This window comes from Cornus florida, unplaced genomic scaffold, assembly GCF_030987335.1.
Source record: "Cornus florida cultivar Cherokee Brave unplaced genomic scaffold, ASM3098733v1 CherokeeBrave_3.0.0_Hap2_Chr05, whole genome shotgun sequence".
Lineage (NCBI taxonomy): Eukaryota > Viridiplantae > Streptophyta > Magnoliopsida > Cornales > Cornaceae > Cornus > Cornus florida.
In genome coordinates this window covers 61,916,102-61,932,672 of record NW_026775575.1, presented here as the reverse complement: position 1 = coordinate 61,932,672, position 16,571 = coordinate 61,916,102, and the positions used below count along the sequence as shown (strand labels likewise).

The window sequence follows — 16,571 nt, the reverse complement described above, 5'->3', positions numbered from 1 at the left end:
CCCTAAAATCATGTTTTTTATGTGACCATGTCAAGAACGGAATTTATTTTTCAAAGAAAAGTCCTGAAATGCACCTAGATCAGAACTGAACAAGAGGGTTAAAAGTTGCTACAGTGACTGTCTGCAACTGAGAGCAAAAACGGGCTAGAAGATGAATTTTTCTGGAAAAACACAAAGAAGAAACCCCCCTCAAAATTGAGTTTTCTACGTGACTTGTAAGAGAATTCAAAAAAAATGTAATGTAAAATGCCCAAAATGCCCCTCCATGAAATCTGGTCATGGAGGTCCAAAAAGCTACTAAAAAAACAGAAAGCTGAACTTTGAGATCGATTTTCGGCACCAAGGCGACATTTTATGGAAAAACACAAAAAAGAATCCCCCCCTAAAATCACGTTTTCTAAGCGACCATGTAAATACCGAAATTTATTTCCCAAAGGAAAATCCCATAATGCCCTAAAATCAGATTATGCAACAAAAGTGCAAAATGAATCCATAGGAGGCTCATTTCACCAAAGGAGAAAGTTTGCCCGGAAACGACCATGCACGCAAACATAACTTACTTATTAGGATGTGCTACAATAGTTCACGGCTTAAAAATACCACCGATGCAAAATTTGACCCCCCAACGGCCAAAAAGGCAAAAATGAACTAGAAATGGGAAATTTGAAAACTAAAATTAGGAAATGGTTTCGAATGACCATTTGGCCCTTGGTCACACTTCATACAAGATAAATAAGACCTAGTGGAGGTGTCAGAACACACTTTACACCACCCGATTTGAAAATGAACCCTTAAAGGCTCGGTTTCTACTATTTTAGCCCAAAAATGCAATATGTGAACTAAAATGCAAAAATGAAAACTAAATGGTGTTTGGCCCTTGGCCACACCTCACATATGGCAAATGAATGCTAAAACATGAATTACATACACAATGCACACACCGGTGCGAAAATGACATATCAAAACCCTAATTTTCATACTTTTCTCATTAAAGGCAAAATTCAACATTCATGAATATTCATAGATTTCAAATAAAGTTTGGCCCTTGGCCACAAATTATATGCATAAAATGAATTTCAAAAAGTGTGCTTAAGCACATAATACAAGTTTTATACAAAAGGCTATAAAATGATATTCCATACTAACATTTGCATGAAATAGAAACTGAAAAGCTAGAAACCATCCCAACGAACAACAAGCATCACGAACCATGTCTTCATACCTAATCAAAATCCCCAATAACTTCGGGGTGAGTAAACAAGTTTACTTGTAGAGAATGAGCATGCATCGACTCGATTTCTTTAGAGATTTTTAGGACTAACATGATATATTTCAAAAGGGATCATGCTACCTAACATCTATGTCAAAGATTAGACTCAGGGATCATCATAAGCTATCATGGAGTATAAGCAATAAGAATCATGATATATATACATATATGAAACAAATCAAGGTTGGAATAATCCAAGAACACGATAAGAATGATACTTAAACAAAGATTAACATGAATTTCATTATCAATACAATTAACATGATTGGAGCATTCCAATTAACACGATAGGGTTAATACACGAAATCAAGAACATGGCATAATATCTATGTTATTAGACAAAGTTGGAACCATTCACATAACACGAAAAGAGTTACATATGACATCAAGGATAATGCATAATATCTACGCAATTAAACAAAGATGGGATATTCCATAAAACACGAAAAGGAAGATATATGGAGTCAGGAGCAAGGCATAATATCTATGCATTTAAATATAGGTAGAATCTACCACATAACACAAAAAGAGTCTTAAATCTTCAAGGAATACAACACTTAAAATTTAAGGAGTTAAATCACGAATAAAGCATAAAATCAATGCAATGAGACAAGATTGGTGCATTTTACATACACGACAAGTTTAAATCTTCAAGGAATAGCAACTTGAAATTTACAGATTGAAATCAACCAATATGGAAACTTGGATATCGCCCAGATTAAAACCGTACTCTTGAGATCACTTTAGAGCTACTAACCCATGGGTACCTTTCCCCTAGTGCGCACTATAATGTAGAGGGACATTCCCCCGTACTAGAACCGAGTCCTAGCCATGTCAATTCTTGATTGATATCCCAAGTCCCAAAATCAACAAGTTGTGCAAGTCAAGATTGTATCAAAATACAAGAAATGCATTAACCACATATCATGCACAACCAAGATTTTGGAACACACAAGTCATGCCCTAAGTTCTTAACTATAATGGCGTGTAAAATGTCAAGAAATCAATGTGTGCATTTATATAGACCACAACCAAGATAAATAACACATGGAATCCATCGAAGCAAATATACCATAAGTATAAGATACATGATTCAATTGTATACTAAACAACACATGTGTGAATAAACCATTCCGAAACAAATGAGCATGTTCATTAAGCACATTAATGAAACCAAGATACAAGAAGTCTAGATACATGATATCAAGGCATGATTAACTCGAGGGAGACATAAAATGAAATTTAATCAACTTAAGGGATTAAATTATCAAGGTTACATGGCAAGTCCAAATGTTCTACGAACAGGTTATGTCAAGAATCATGTTAAGGCCAAGTTCAATGTCAAGTTTCAAGTTCATTTCATACACGACACAACCATGTGAGTCAAGTTCCATACAAGGGAAATAAATAAATGTAAGTTTCAAAACTTATCCGATTATGCTCAAAGTAATATACATGAAGGAACTTATCAAGAAAATTATGAATACAAGGTTAGAAACTTAATCAAGTGCATAGAACCATTAAATGGATTTTAATTATTTCATTTAATTAAAATCTCTAGATTTTGAAAGTCATCCAAATGACCTCAATTTAATATATGTTATACAACATGTCACAACTTGATTTAAGAACACGGTACAAGTACATTTCATGCAAGGTACGGCCACGAGTATTAAACTTTAATACTAGAAAAATAATAATTGAAAGGTTTCAAAACCTAATCAAATATTCTAGATTTAATAAATGTGAAACTATATGACATGCATATCAAGAATTTCAAGTCGGAAATCCAACGGGATGAATAGTACACTTGGAGCAATTTAATTAATCTAATTAATTAAATATTACTAGATTTCAAAATTTCTCCGATTACACTCAAATTAATCTATGTTGAAGAGCATGCTAAAGCCTAATATAATATGCTATCACATGTTGATTTAAAGCTAGATAAGGCCACATGATTTAATATTTTATTCAAGATAAATATTAAATAAAATCTCCATTACTTGTCTAAATAATCTAGATTTAATATATGTCAATCTACATATCAAGGGGTAATATTCTATCATGCCACATGATTAAACAAAGGTATGGACAACCGGGAAAATTAAATCCTTCACAAGAAAAATAAATAATAAAATCTCTAGATTTTGTGATTCAAGCATGTAATCAAGTTGTATAAGTATCACAAGCATGTAATATAGCAAGAAAGTAAATTATAACACCCCTACCTCAATTTGAGATGGAAATCTCAAATCCCCACCGAAAGAAAAGTGTTCCGAATCTGCCGAAATCGAAGGGTTTTGTCGGGGACAACACGATCTACATGAATACCCAAGAAGCCCCATGAAAATCACAACTTGACCTCAAGCCCAAACTCAAGAAATGTGAATTCTAATAAGGGGGAAAGGTAGAGCACAACGAGGGGAACAACAAATGCTAAGGCCGAATGATTTCTACCAAGGAAATCAAGTGGAGGAGAAGAAAGAGTGAAGGCAGCCCCTTGGGCTCCCATGGCTTCCAGCCAAGAGGAAGAAGAAGGTCTGAAAATCTGATTTTAAAAATTAGGGCAACCTATTTATAGAAATCTTAAAAAGTACTCCGAAAGGGCCTTGCCGGGTCTAGAAAAGTGGATTTTGAGCAAACGAGCTCAAAACGGCAAAACTCCGTGAATGAAAAAGAGTCAAAATAAGAAAATATGAATAATGGAAGAAATGGCTTCGAAAACTGAGTTCCGAGCAGAAAGTTATGCCCCGAACAAGTTTGGCGGCAACCGGGTCCAGAAACTTTGAAACTCGAGAAAAACGACCAGAACGGAATTCTAAGAGTCCACGACTCGACGAAATGTAAAAATGAATCCCGTACGAGAATTCAGGCTCCAGACGAGATATTTTGCAATAACTTTCGTTAATTGCACAATGACCCCTACAAAAGGGTTTACTGCGAAACTGCCCCAGAATGAAAATATCTTTCAAAAGATATTTTCTTAGATACCCCTGAAATAAAATGCCTTCAAAAGATATTTACCAAAAACACCCCAAGAAATGAAAAAGATTCTAAAGAATTGTGCATCCATGCCTCTATGGGTACGGGGAGCAACTAGAGTACCTTCTTGCGAAAGTAAAGATACGTATTTCGAGGAAACCACTTAAGATGAAGGCATGTGAAGTCAAAAACCAACTCCGAGCATGAGAAGTGAGGTTGTGCCAATAATGTGACAAATGGGGAAAAGACACATTAGGGAAAAGGACGAAATAGTGCATAGTATCTGAAAAGTGAAAATGTGAAAATGACTCGGTCCTCAAAGGAAGTTGTCAATTCACATGAAAGAGTCTCAGAAACTAATTCCAAGCACTCGAGATAACACTAAGCGACACGAAACAGAGCTCAGAAAAGAAAATTAAACGAAAAAAATTCATTCGTAAAATTTCAGGAAAAAAGAAAGGGAGGCAAATTACCGGGTCGTTACAACCTACCCTCCTTAAGGGAATTTCATCCCCGAAATTAGGAACATACCAGAGAGAATAGAATAATGACCAAACAAAAGGTCAAATTAAAGGACAACTCACAACGCAATGAAGGACAAATCCTGAAGTTTCCAAATCAACTAAAGGAACGCGAAACACGAACTGAGACAACACCTCATATAAATCGGCACGTTAACTCAACGTCAACCACCGAAAGAATCCCAAGACAACGACACGTCAAAACGCGGTGAAAGAAGAGAGTGGCAAAGTAGTACGAACAGCAACCAGAACCCGCCCACACTTACTCATCAGTAAGGTAGCATGACAGTATAAGGCACTAGTTCATAACGTGCCCCCGGAAACTTTTCAATACAAATGACATCAATGTTAGAAATGATCATTACCAAAAGTAATGCGGGAACTAGGCACCTACGAGAGTTGGGGTAGCTAATCCCAAAACTCTGACAATAATGACACTGGCACCATTACGCTTAAGGCCTTAGATCTAAAAGCCATGAAGGAAAAGGAAATGAAACGTTGCCTCCCTGGCCCACGGCTCACTCTACCAGATAAGAATTGCAATTCTACACTCACATGAGCCTTACTCGCATCGACCGTCAGAACAGACAAGAACTATCAACCTGAACACCTGACTGTTGCACTGACATAATAGGAGTATCTCTCCTAGTTGGTCCTGAACCCTGCAAAGACATGGCAGGCTGTAGTGGCGGCGATCGTCTGAAACCTAACTAAGCTGTAGCCGACTGTGATGGCCTCTGCTGTGACCCTTTGCCACTACCTGTGCCAGCTCCCTGATTCGGACAATCCTTAACCCTATGGCCTTGTTGGCCACAACCAAAACATGCACCTGAATTAACAAATGTCTGTGGACACTCTGCCTTGTAGTGACCCGATTGATAGTATCGTTAGCAGACGACACCACTCCTAGCAGACCCTGTTGGCATAGGGGTAGTAGGAGGGGATCGTGCAGACTACTGTCCCTAAAACTGAGACAAACCACCCTTATTCTTCTTCCATGATGGCCCCTCTAAAGATAATCCTGTATTCCTGTTTTGCTTCCATTGTTCCCTTCATGCATTTCTATCATTTGCTTCCGCTTCTAGCATTAATGCCCTTTCCACTGCCTCTGTATAAACTTTAAAGTACTGTGATGTGATCAATGACCTCATTTGGTAATGAAGGCCGAAAACAAACTTTCGTGTCTTATCAACCTCATTTCTCAATATCTCTGGGACAAAGCGAGAAAGAAAAGTGAAATTGTTTTCATATTTCGTCACTAACATATTGCCTTGTATGAGATCATCAAACTGTTTCCTTAGCTCCCACCTCTTGGTAATCAGAAAATACTTCTCATAAAATAACTCCCTAAACATATCACAACTCATGTCCTCGACCTTGTGCTGGTTAGTAACCAACTTCCACCAAAGCTTGGCGTCCTTGGAAAATTTGTAAGTGGCCAGGATGATTTTCAGATGATCATCCATCACATCCATAGAAGTCAAGTGGCTTTCCACTTGGTCCAAGTAGTCGTCTGCTACCATTGGATCTGCACCACCTTCAAACATCATTGGCATCAACTTCGAAAACCACGAAATCAACTTGAGACATTTCTATGTTGTTGTCTCCTTTACCTAAATCACCTGTTGTGGTACCGGTTGTAGAAGAGAAGCAATCGTAGCCCTCAAAGCATTCTGTAACAAGCGATTTAGTGCGAGCTCAACAGAACCTTCGACCTCTTCAATGGGCGTCTGAACATTATCCTTTCCAGTAGGAACACCTCTTGGGGGAATCAAGTCCCTAAGAAGCGTATCCTCATCAACTTGAGCTTTCACAAACATCACCCCTTGTCGGCCTAGTGCCAACTCCCCTTGGTTCCTTTCGCGGTGGTATCGTACTATAAAACGAGAAAACGGTTCAATAACGATAACACGGAGGTCCACCCGAGAACGACGTTCTCACATGAATGACTCAACACGAAATGATAAAATACTAACACTAAGCATACAAAGCTATGTAATAAACATATTAACATAAACATAAACATAAACATATAAGCACGTAAGCAAGTAGACAGCTAAGCATGATTCTTCAAATAGCGAATCACTTTAGCAATTAATCAAATAACAATGCAAATGACTTCCCAGACAACCCTAGGTAAGCCTCTACCCATCATCTTAATGGTTTTCAAACCGTCACTCTGATACCAACTTTGTAACGACCCGAACCCGTGGGTCCAAACAGTTAACCAGGTCCTTACCCGAACCCAAGGTCAACTAAAGGTACAATCGTCATTTCCTGTGCTCTTAGGTAGTATTCGATTCATTACTAGGTCCAAGGTGTTCCAGAATTACAGCTTAGAAGAAGAGGGTCAAAGGTACAGGTCAAAGGACATGATCAGTCGGCTAATGGCCCTTCGTCAACCGGCTGAAAGTGCATGATCAGCCGGCTGACTAAGATAATTAGTTGACTGAAACGATCCTTCAATTTGCAAACTCTCAAGACTTGCCAAAAAGGGGTTCATCAGTCGACTGAAAATAAGTTTTGGCCGACTAAAGGAGGTGTTTCGGTCAGCTGATAAAGAGGTTCGGCCGGCCGAAATGATGTTAGGGATACAGCTATCTGGAGTGCCAAAATGTGCACTGTCAGCCGACTGATAATCCTTGTCAGCCGGCCGACAGGCCTGGGAAGCTGCTATCTGGAGCAAATAACACCAAAAGGACTAAACTCATTATGAGCCAACCTGCACAAGACCTAATACACAACCAAATCCCGAATTCACGGCAAAAATATACAACATTATGCAGATATAAACATCAATAGTTTACTCAAAATATAACATCATTATCCCATTCAACATAAAATATTTACATAGTCTCAAGTTTACATCAAACTACTATAGAGATGCCTTAGTTATAGTTTACAGTAAGTTTTTCAAATGGATACATTTTTAGGTTAAGGCTTTACAAAAGAATGGGCTAAAATACAAAAGACAGTAAAAATGTAAAATTCAACCCGCCTTCAAGCTTGTGGCGGATTGTCATCCACCACCTCCTTTTCGTGACCAGAAAAATGTTAATACAAAGGGGTAAGCACAGTGGATCAATAGGAGGTGCCTAAGACACACCTCTTATGACCCCGTGAATCCATACAATAAATAGAAATGAAGAAAACAGGATCATGTCATGTCGGGAATAAACATAGCAACAATATTAACAATCACGAGTCAAAATCGTAACGAATCGTATCATGTAATGGGATGCAATGTCATGTAATGTCGCTTCCCATTTTTCAAAACCTTTTCTATCGTCATTTCCAAACCGTTAGTGAAACCCGTCCATGGCAATTCCATGGTGGCACGAGAGGAGGATTGGCTAATTGTCCCTGACCCATGGCAACTCCATGGCCTCATTTGGGGGCCAGGTAACTCAACCACGCTAAGGCGCTATCCCCAGTCCCCTCTAGGCCACACTAACACCACGGTCCCTAGGCAACTCTTAAGCGGCCGGGTTTTTACGCGAACCCTTTCAAAACTTTTCCTCAAAACCCATTTCATTTCTTTCAAAAACCAATTTCTCATTTCTTTTCCAATGAAGTGCATGGATGCTTCATGCTTTTTATGCCATGCCATTATTTATCATCATACATCTAAATTCAAGGTTAAACCACTTAGTATGCTTTATAAGAAATTTAAAAAAAAAATATGCTTTCATTCAACAATAATCTAATATGGTAAGCATATAAAACATGAAATTATTCCATATAGGCAAACTTTATGATCAATTATTAATTAACACATAGTCACACATTTCATATACAACTATTAAGCAATCTTACATGAAATCTACACAAAGTTAAGCATGTTAGTCGATAAATCAGGAAGAATGATTCACAAAGGAGGAAGAAATCGCGTATTAGAAACCCCTACCTCTTAATTGAAGAAACACCCCAATTTCCCCAAATCCAAGCCCTAATTCGAAAATCCCAAGATGCACCAAAAATACTTTTCGCTCCGATCAAATCGATGATCTCAACGAGCTCTCCAATTTGCAGCAAACGGCATTAACAAACTCCAAAAGGTTGAAGATTAATCAAAGCTTGAAGCTTTGAAGGAAAAAAAAAAGAAAAAAAAGAGAAGAAAAAAATGGGAGAGAGAGACTGCCGGGAAGAGGAGAAAAATGAGGCCAAAGTGATGGCCTCTTGGCCACTAATAATCAAAAAAAAAAAATGGTGGTGGGTCCCACTAATTAAAATATCTCACATTTTCTTATATCTATATATATGTGTGTGTGTGTGTGTGTGTGTGCGCGCATCAAATTCCAACCACAAAATTGACTTATACAATGAAATTATGCACAAAATAATTATGCATGAAATGCCATGAACCCGTGACGGAACCCCCGTACACAACTACCCCAATAACGGTCCCACCCGAGACTTTCAGGTCTGAAAAACGAAAAAATGCCAAAATGGCCACCGATACATTTTCAAGAGTTCTAAACTCAAGGAAATGTCCCACGCAACACTCAGACACACCCAGCACACCCCACGATGTCCGGCACGTAAAACGAGAAAAGTCAAAAATGCCCTTGCAAAAACAAAAAATCCTAAAAAATGAAAAATGGCGAAAAACAGAAACATTACAGTCTTGCCCTCTGTAGTTATAATTATTGTAATGAGGATTCTTTAGGGCCGTTACATAAATAGTCTTAACCTTCCCATGATTTTTTGCAATTTATTGATGGGTGTTACTTCCAGTTGTATTTGGTTGTAACCTTGGATTGGGCTTATTGGAGCTAGTCTTGCTCCTTGGGCCAATTTTGGTACCGGACATTTTCCCGCCGGGCCGTAATGCTATAAGCTTCTTTCTCTGGCCCGACATATATGGTTTGGCCTTATTGTTTGATTTGCTGACATGTGGCATCTCGTGAATGGCTAGAAAATTTCCCTCGACAATATTAAAGCTCATATATTTTCTTTCTTTTAAATTTGAAAGAATCAAATTCAAATTTTAATTTTTCTTTCTTTTCTCTTTTGCTCTTAAAATTTTTTTTATATATATGCCCTTTTTCTATATATGTGAGTGTGTGTGTGTGTGTGTGTGACTTTTTATAAAAAAATAATAATAATAATAATAAATAAAAATAAAAAATTGTAATGTTGGAAACCAAAAAATGAATGAAAAATTGCTATAGGAACAAATTTTTTTGTTGTTGGTATTTGACAATCAAAATAATTTGACAATTTGGGTTTAAGAATATTCGAGTCATCGGGTTGAGTGTGGGTTGATTAGCCCATTTAACACCCAACCCATTTATGAACCGCCATAAATGGGTTCATAATAAGTTATTGATCCATTTACTAACTTGCCCATTCATAACCATGCCAAAACCCGTCCAAAAAATTTGATAAGTAACCTCTACAATTTATTGAAATTTATTGTCTTAATCAACTTGTCATATGTTCTCATCCGTAAACATTCTTTGTAGTACCTATGGTAAATAGCTTTGATTATTCATTAAAATTAAATACGATGGTATTATTGTTGGATAAGTAAATTAAGTATTCACATTGAAAGGACATTAAATAAAAACGATGATTTTATGGCATGTGATTTGGACAATATTGACTTCGAGGAAAATGAGTGTGTTGCCCAACTAAATTAAAAGTTTTTGGACTTCACTAGTTATTCTGTTTTTACCAAGGGGTTATGTTCGCATAATAGAGAAAATGTAATTCAAAGCTAAATTTCTTCTAAATTTCAAATCCAAATATAACATAAGTTCTACTTATCACATATTGCTTAATGTCTAACTATTTCAGGCAAATAAAAACATTCTTCAAATGAACATGATTATGATCACAAGTCATAATGAAAGATACCTGATTTGAACTTCAAAATACTTGTCATTTAAGACTATAAAGCACAAAGTGCAGAACCGCATATCACTAAAAATCTTCTTTCAGAGCAGCTATTTATCTGTCTTTACATGATTCACATACTTACCCTATTATTTAGGAACACAAGGACAAGATGTGCAATTTAACATAAAATATTTTAAGGCTCCACGATGACCTCCCGGTGGCATGACCGTCGATGCTCTTAGACCAAGCATCGTCTGCCCTGCTCAGAGGATGTTTTGAGTCAATCACGGACTTAAGCTTCCCTTCCTTCACCAACTTAACAAGATAATCCAGGTTTTCAGCTTTAGGTATCATAAGTAGCGGCACCAGCTGCTTCTTTGAGAAGGTGAGTTTCTTGAAAGCAAAAGTCAGCAAGGCGCTAGGGACAGGAGTGATATCTATTACCTTCCCATTCGCGCTCAAATTAGGCTCAAAAGTAGACCAAGGAAAGCCCACGGCACAGTGAATAACTGCATCATATTTCTGGCCAGATGGGCTCTTCAAAGCTGCCCCCTCTGGAGTTTTGTAGTCGAGGACTTCATCGGCCCCTAAGCTCTTCACCAAATCCATATTTCGTGCCCCACATGTGGCTGTAACGTGCATGTTTCCAAGCTTCGCTAGTTGAACTGCATAATGACCCACACCACCTCAGGCAGCCGTAAGTAGAATATTTTTTGGTGGGCTGCTGCCGTCAAGCTTGATCCCTGCTGACTGAGTGAGAGCCTGATGAGCTGTTAGACCGGCTACGGGTAAGGCTGCACCTTCTACTGCTGATACTTCAGGTGGCCTTGGAACAGTCAAACTCTCCTTGGCCACTGCAAACTCGGCTAGTCCACCTCCAGTCTGTCATTCAACCCCATGAATGTAAAAAAAATTAATGGAAAAAAATGAACATAATAACAAATTTGACATGGGATGCATGAGACGGCAAAGCATCCAGCTACCAGGTTTTAAATAAAGCACAACTAATGTTGTCTCTTTTTTTTATCTTTCTTTTTTACAACTTCAAAAAAAATAATAAATAAATAAAAAAGAAAAAGAAAAAGAATCTTCACTTTGTTAGTGAAATAATGGGCGAAGAGAAAAATTAATGACAAGAAAAAATAAATAGGCACACATATAAACGAGATAAGGATTTATATTATTCAGTTATGTCTACGTCCACGGGGAAAAGACATAACAAGTTTTCACTATAAAAATATAGAGATACAAGGCAAAGTGGCTTACACTCAAAACCCAATTACACCCAAGCTCTCACACACTTTTACTGATATTTGTAACTCACTCTGATGATCTGGAATGAAAAGAGCTACATGGCTATTTATAGCCAAAAAAAACATCAACCAAGGCTTGCTGATCACTCATGGATGCTGATACTAAAACTTTTCAACCATAGCTTGGTGATCACGCATACTTGCTGATCACTCATCTTAAAAAGGTCCAACACAGCAAGCATGTAATTGAATTCATTTGTTTGATGGAGAAGCTTGATGGTCCCCAACTGATGTAATGGGTGATGCAATCTCAAATTTGAGCAACGTAATTCAACAAATCTCCATCTTGGCGAAAATTCAAATGAGTCATTGTATCTCAGCCAAACAATCTATCTTCTCCACAAAACAAATTAATTAAGAATTTAGTTAAGTTTGAGTTATCCTTAAACTTAACCATCGGGCTCTCATTCTTCAACCCATGCATATCTTGCGCAACCACAAGCATATCTCCAGTATTTCTATCAAACTTTAAATGCTTATCAAATGCAACCTCGGAAACTCTAAGTTTGACATCTCCTTTAGCAACCTTCTCCAACCGCCCACAAACCACCGGCTGGTAATGAAAAGTAATCTTCTCACTTTTGTGGAGAATATGACATCCTTGACTTTTTCTCGCATCTCTATTGTGACCAACTTTTTGCCTCCCACACATCTTAATGGCACTCGAATGGACTAACTAATTGCTACTAAGATTATTGCAAGTCAATATCACACCTGTCCTCATAGGTCTGCCTCCCTGTAAGGACTGCTACAATTTCGGTTGCCATCTAAAAACGGATTTCACTCTCCCACCACGTTGTGGTCCCCTCACAACCCTTTTGAGAACTAGAATTTTAACTCCTCTTTCTAACTCTTCTTTTGCCAAAACCCGAGCACAAATTTCTGTTAACTATAAAAGACCCTATAGAAGCTCCACCTGTTACTGTATTCCCTTGGAGAAGATACAAATTTTTCACCTTGGTGCCCTGTATCACCACAAGAGAATCCATCACGACCATCAATACTCCACCCTCTATTACAACCTTGTAACCTTTAGAGTCTAGCGCACCTACTGAAATAAGATTCATCTTTAGATCTGGTACATGTCGCACATCTGATAATGTTCTCACCAACCCATTATGCGTCTTGATCTTAACTATTTCAATTCCCAAAATTTTGAAAGCTTTCCTGTCTGCCATCAAAATCGAACCACCTTTCACCTCTTTATAGGAAAAGAAAGAATCCCTACTGGGACACATATGAACGGAATAACCAGAATCAAGAATCCAACTATCATTAAATGACATACCCGAACACCCTCATGAGAACATATTCGTCACTTTCAGAATCACTCGTTGTAATAGTTGCCACAGAAGCTGCTTTTTGAATCTTCTCTTTTCCATTCCCATTCTTTACCTTTAGTTTGGGACAGTGCTTGATGATGTGCCCTGTCTTGTGACAGTAGTAACATTCCACATTTTTATGAGATCTAGAATTGCCCCTACTACCAGAACCCTTTTTCTCACTTCTTCCCCTCACAACCAGACCCTCAGCCTGTTCATCTCCATTATTCCTAGATACCTTTTTTTCTCAACTCTTGAGAGTTCAGTGAGGATTTAACATCCTCCATACTAATGGTGTCTTTTCCATAGAGCAATGTGGTAACAAAATGCTCATAGGTAGGAGGCGAACAACACAACAAAATAAGGACTTGATCTTCTTCATCAATTTTAATATCAGTATTTTTCAAATCCATAATAACAGAATTGAAATTATCAACATATTCCTTAAGAGGCATACCTTCCTTCATACGAAGGGTGTAGAGTCTCTATTTTAGGTAAAGTCTGTTGGTGAAAGACTTCATCATATACAAACTCTCCAATTTCAGCCACAACTTTGCCGCCGTGTCTTCATCAATAACTTCACGCAGCACCTCATCGGCTAAATTCAGGAGAATTGCACTACGCGCCTTTTCATCAACCTCATCCTTGTCTTCATTGGACATAGTTATTGGCAACTTGTCCTTCCCAAACAGCACCTTCTTTAGACCTTGCTGAGTCAGCAGGCCTGCATCTTAATACACCAAAGATTGAAGCTAATCTTGCCATTAAATTTTTCAAACTCGTATCTGGTCGACATCTCAAAAAACTCTCCAAAATATTTCTTGGTGAATAGTACTATTTTGTGAACAGTACCCAAATAGTATCTGTGAATAGTACCGTATGTATGAACAGTACCAGTGAATAATACCGTACACGTGAACAATATCTGTACACAATACACGAACCCGAGCTCTGATACCAATTTGTTATGAAATAAGGATTGAATAGGAGTTTATGAGAACAAAGAGAAAAATTAATGACAAGAAAAAATAAATAGGCGCACACATAAACGAGATAAGGATTTACATGATTCGGCTATGCCTACGTCCACGGGGAAAAAACAGAACAATATTTCACTATAGAAATAAAAAGATATAAGGCAAAATGGCTCACACCCAAAACCCAATTACACCCAAGCTCTCACACACTTTTACTGATATTTGTAACTCACTCTGATGATCTTGGATGATCTGGAATAAAAAGAGCTACATGGTTATTTATAGCCAAAAAACATCAACCAAGGCTTGCTGATCACGCATGGATGGCTGGTACTAAAACCATGGTTGTTAAAATCTCGATTTTGAGAGGTAGAATCATAATCATGCTACGATTCTACGATTCAAAATCCAAAATCTATCTAAATCGCAGCAAAATCGTTTATTTGGTAGAATCGGAGGTAGAATCGTAGAATCATACAATTCTACACGATTCTACCGAATCTACAAATTTCATAGTACTAACCCCAATTTCATAATACACTGTCAAAGACTAACCCTAATTTCATAATACACGTCAAAGATTGTTTGTTATTCAATCTTGATTCATAGAAGTCCTAAAGGTTTCAACACTCCGACTATACTATAGGTGAAGAGAAAAGGGGAATTCACTGGACAATCACAATCAGATTAAAATCACATAAATAAGCGACTATAACATGGTACCTTCGTCCTTGCTGCTCGCTGGTCTTCGTCGTTGAACGCCAATCGCTAGTTTTCGTCGGTCGCTGGTCTTCATCGGTTGTCGCTCGCTGATCGCTCCCCTCTGGTTGCCGGTCGTTGGTTGCTACTCTCCTCTTCTTTGTCGCTCCCTCTTCATGTTTTAGGATTTTTTATTTTTTATTTATCCATATATTTTTTGCTCCCCTAATAATGAAATGCTTCATAATAGAAATGTGAATGAGGTTTTTTATTTTTTATTTATCTATATAATTTTTTTTAAGTGTAATTTTAATTGTGCCCAATTTGGGAGGGAGGGTAAAAAAAATTTGGGAAAATTTTTTTTACTTATTCACGGAACAAAAAATATCCCTTAAATGTCAAATTTTATCCCTTGATAGGCTATGTTGAGGTAGATATGTTTGGTTGTGTGTTTTGACTTTATTTTTGTTATATTTTACAGATCTTATTGCTTAAGAAATTAGTTTCAATTATTTTTTTCATAGTTGGTAGAATCTTACGATTCATGATCCAATTCTACGATTCCGCTTATACGGAGCCCAAAACGATTTTGCGTAAAATCCCAATTTTAATAATCTTGACTAAAACTCCTCAACCACAGCTTGGTGATCATGCATACTTGCTGATCATTCATCTTGCAAAAGGTCCAACAGGGCAAGCATGTAATTGAATTCATTTGTCTAATGGAGAAGCTTGGTGGTCCCCAGCTGATGTAATGGGTGCTGCAATCTCACATTTGAGCCGCATGATTCAACAATTTGTAAAGTTCACACTAGGTCAACTCTATATGCTTCTTCAAAGCCAGAAACCGAGTGATGCTATTTTCAATTTTTCTTCCCCTTTCTTCTTTCCTCAGCTTTAAGACATGTAGATTACTTTGGAAGGTATTTGTACTTGGATGTGAGAAAGAAAGAAAAGATACGAATTAACAAGTAGCTAGGAAAAGGCTTTGCCTGTCATTGATATAAGAAAGCAAGTGATAATTTAACTTGGAGGCAGATAACTTGAGATTTGAGGGGAGAAACACTTGAGAATTGATCCTTAAATTTTTTTTTTTTTCTGAATATCCTTAAATATGCAGGTATTGTTTTTTGAAGTTTTATCTTCTCTAGCTGATTAATTTTAAAGTTTCAAGTCGTTCAAGCCTGCATCACAATGAGGTGAGCGTTGAACTGAATTTTGAAACAGTACACCTGTATAATGATTGGCTCCAAACCACTGCTATAATATGGTCTTCTTTCCACAACAATTTGACAACACGCAATGCCTTTTTATTTAAAAGTACACCGTCATGGTGTCACCAATGGTTCAAGGTCACAAAGTGAGCAAAAAGGTGAACTTAAAAAGAGAAAAAAAAAGGAAAAACAATGTATGACACTTACAACATGGATAAGAATGGTTACGACTTTGTCACCAGGTTTGAAATTCTTGACTCCAGCTCCAACCTCTACCACCTCTCCCGCTACATCAGTACCTGTTCCAACAGAGAAAATCATCAGCTCCAAAAATTAAATTTCAATGCTTCTCAAAACTTGGAAAACAAAAACCCAATCCGGTTGAAACTTAAAGAATCAAGTAAATGGATACTGGACAGGAAACAA

The 16,571-nt window shown here is 37.5% G+C and overlaps 1 protein-coding gene and 1 pseudogene across 1 annotated transcript; both read right to left on the bottom strand.

Moving 5' to 3' along the window:
* Window positions 1–5,828: 5,828 nt before the first annotated feature.
* LOC132309349 (uncharacterized) lies at window positions 5,829–6,323 on the bottom strand. Its single transcript, XM_059807664.1, has one exon. It carries the CDS (start codon window positions 6,321–6,323, stop codon window positions 5,829–5,831), a length of 495 nt encoding a protein of 164 aa, XP_059663647.1.
* Window positions 6,324–10,670: 4,347 nt separating this feature from the next.
* Window positions 10,671–12,585, bottom strand: LOC132309347 (quinone-oxidoreductase homolog, chloroplastic-like; annotated as a pseudogene).
* Between the last annotated feature and the right edge of the window lie 3,986 nt (window positions 12,586–16,571).

Excerpts from the sequence above, each read along its gene's own strand:
- LOC132309349 (XM_059807664.1), bottom strand. The coding sequence starts at position 6,323 with ATGTTTGAAGGTGGTGCAGATCCAATGGTAGCAGACGACTACTTGGAC.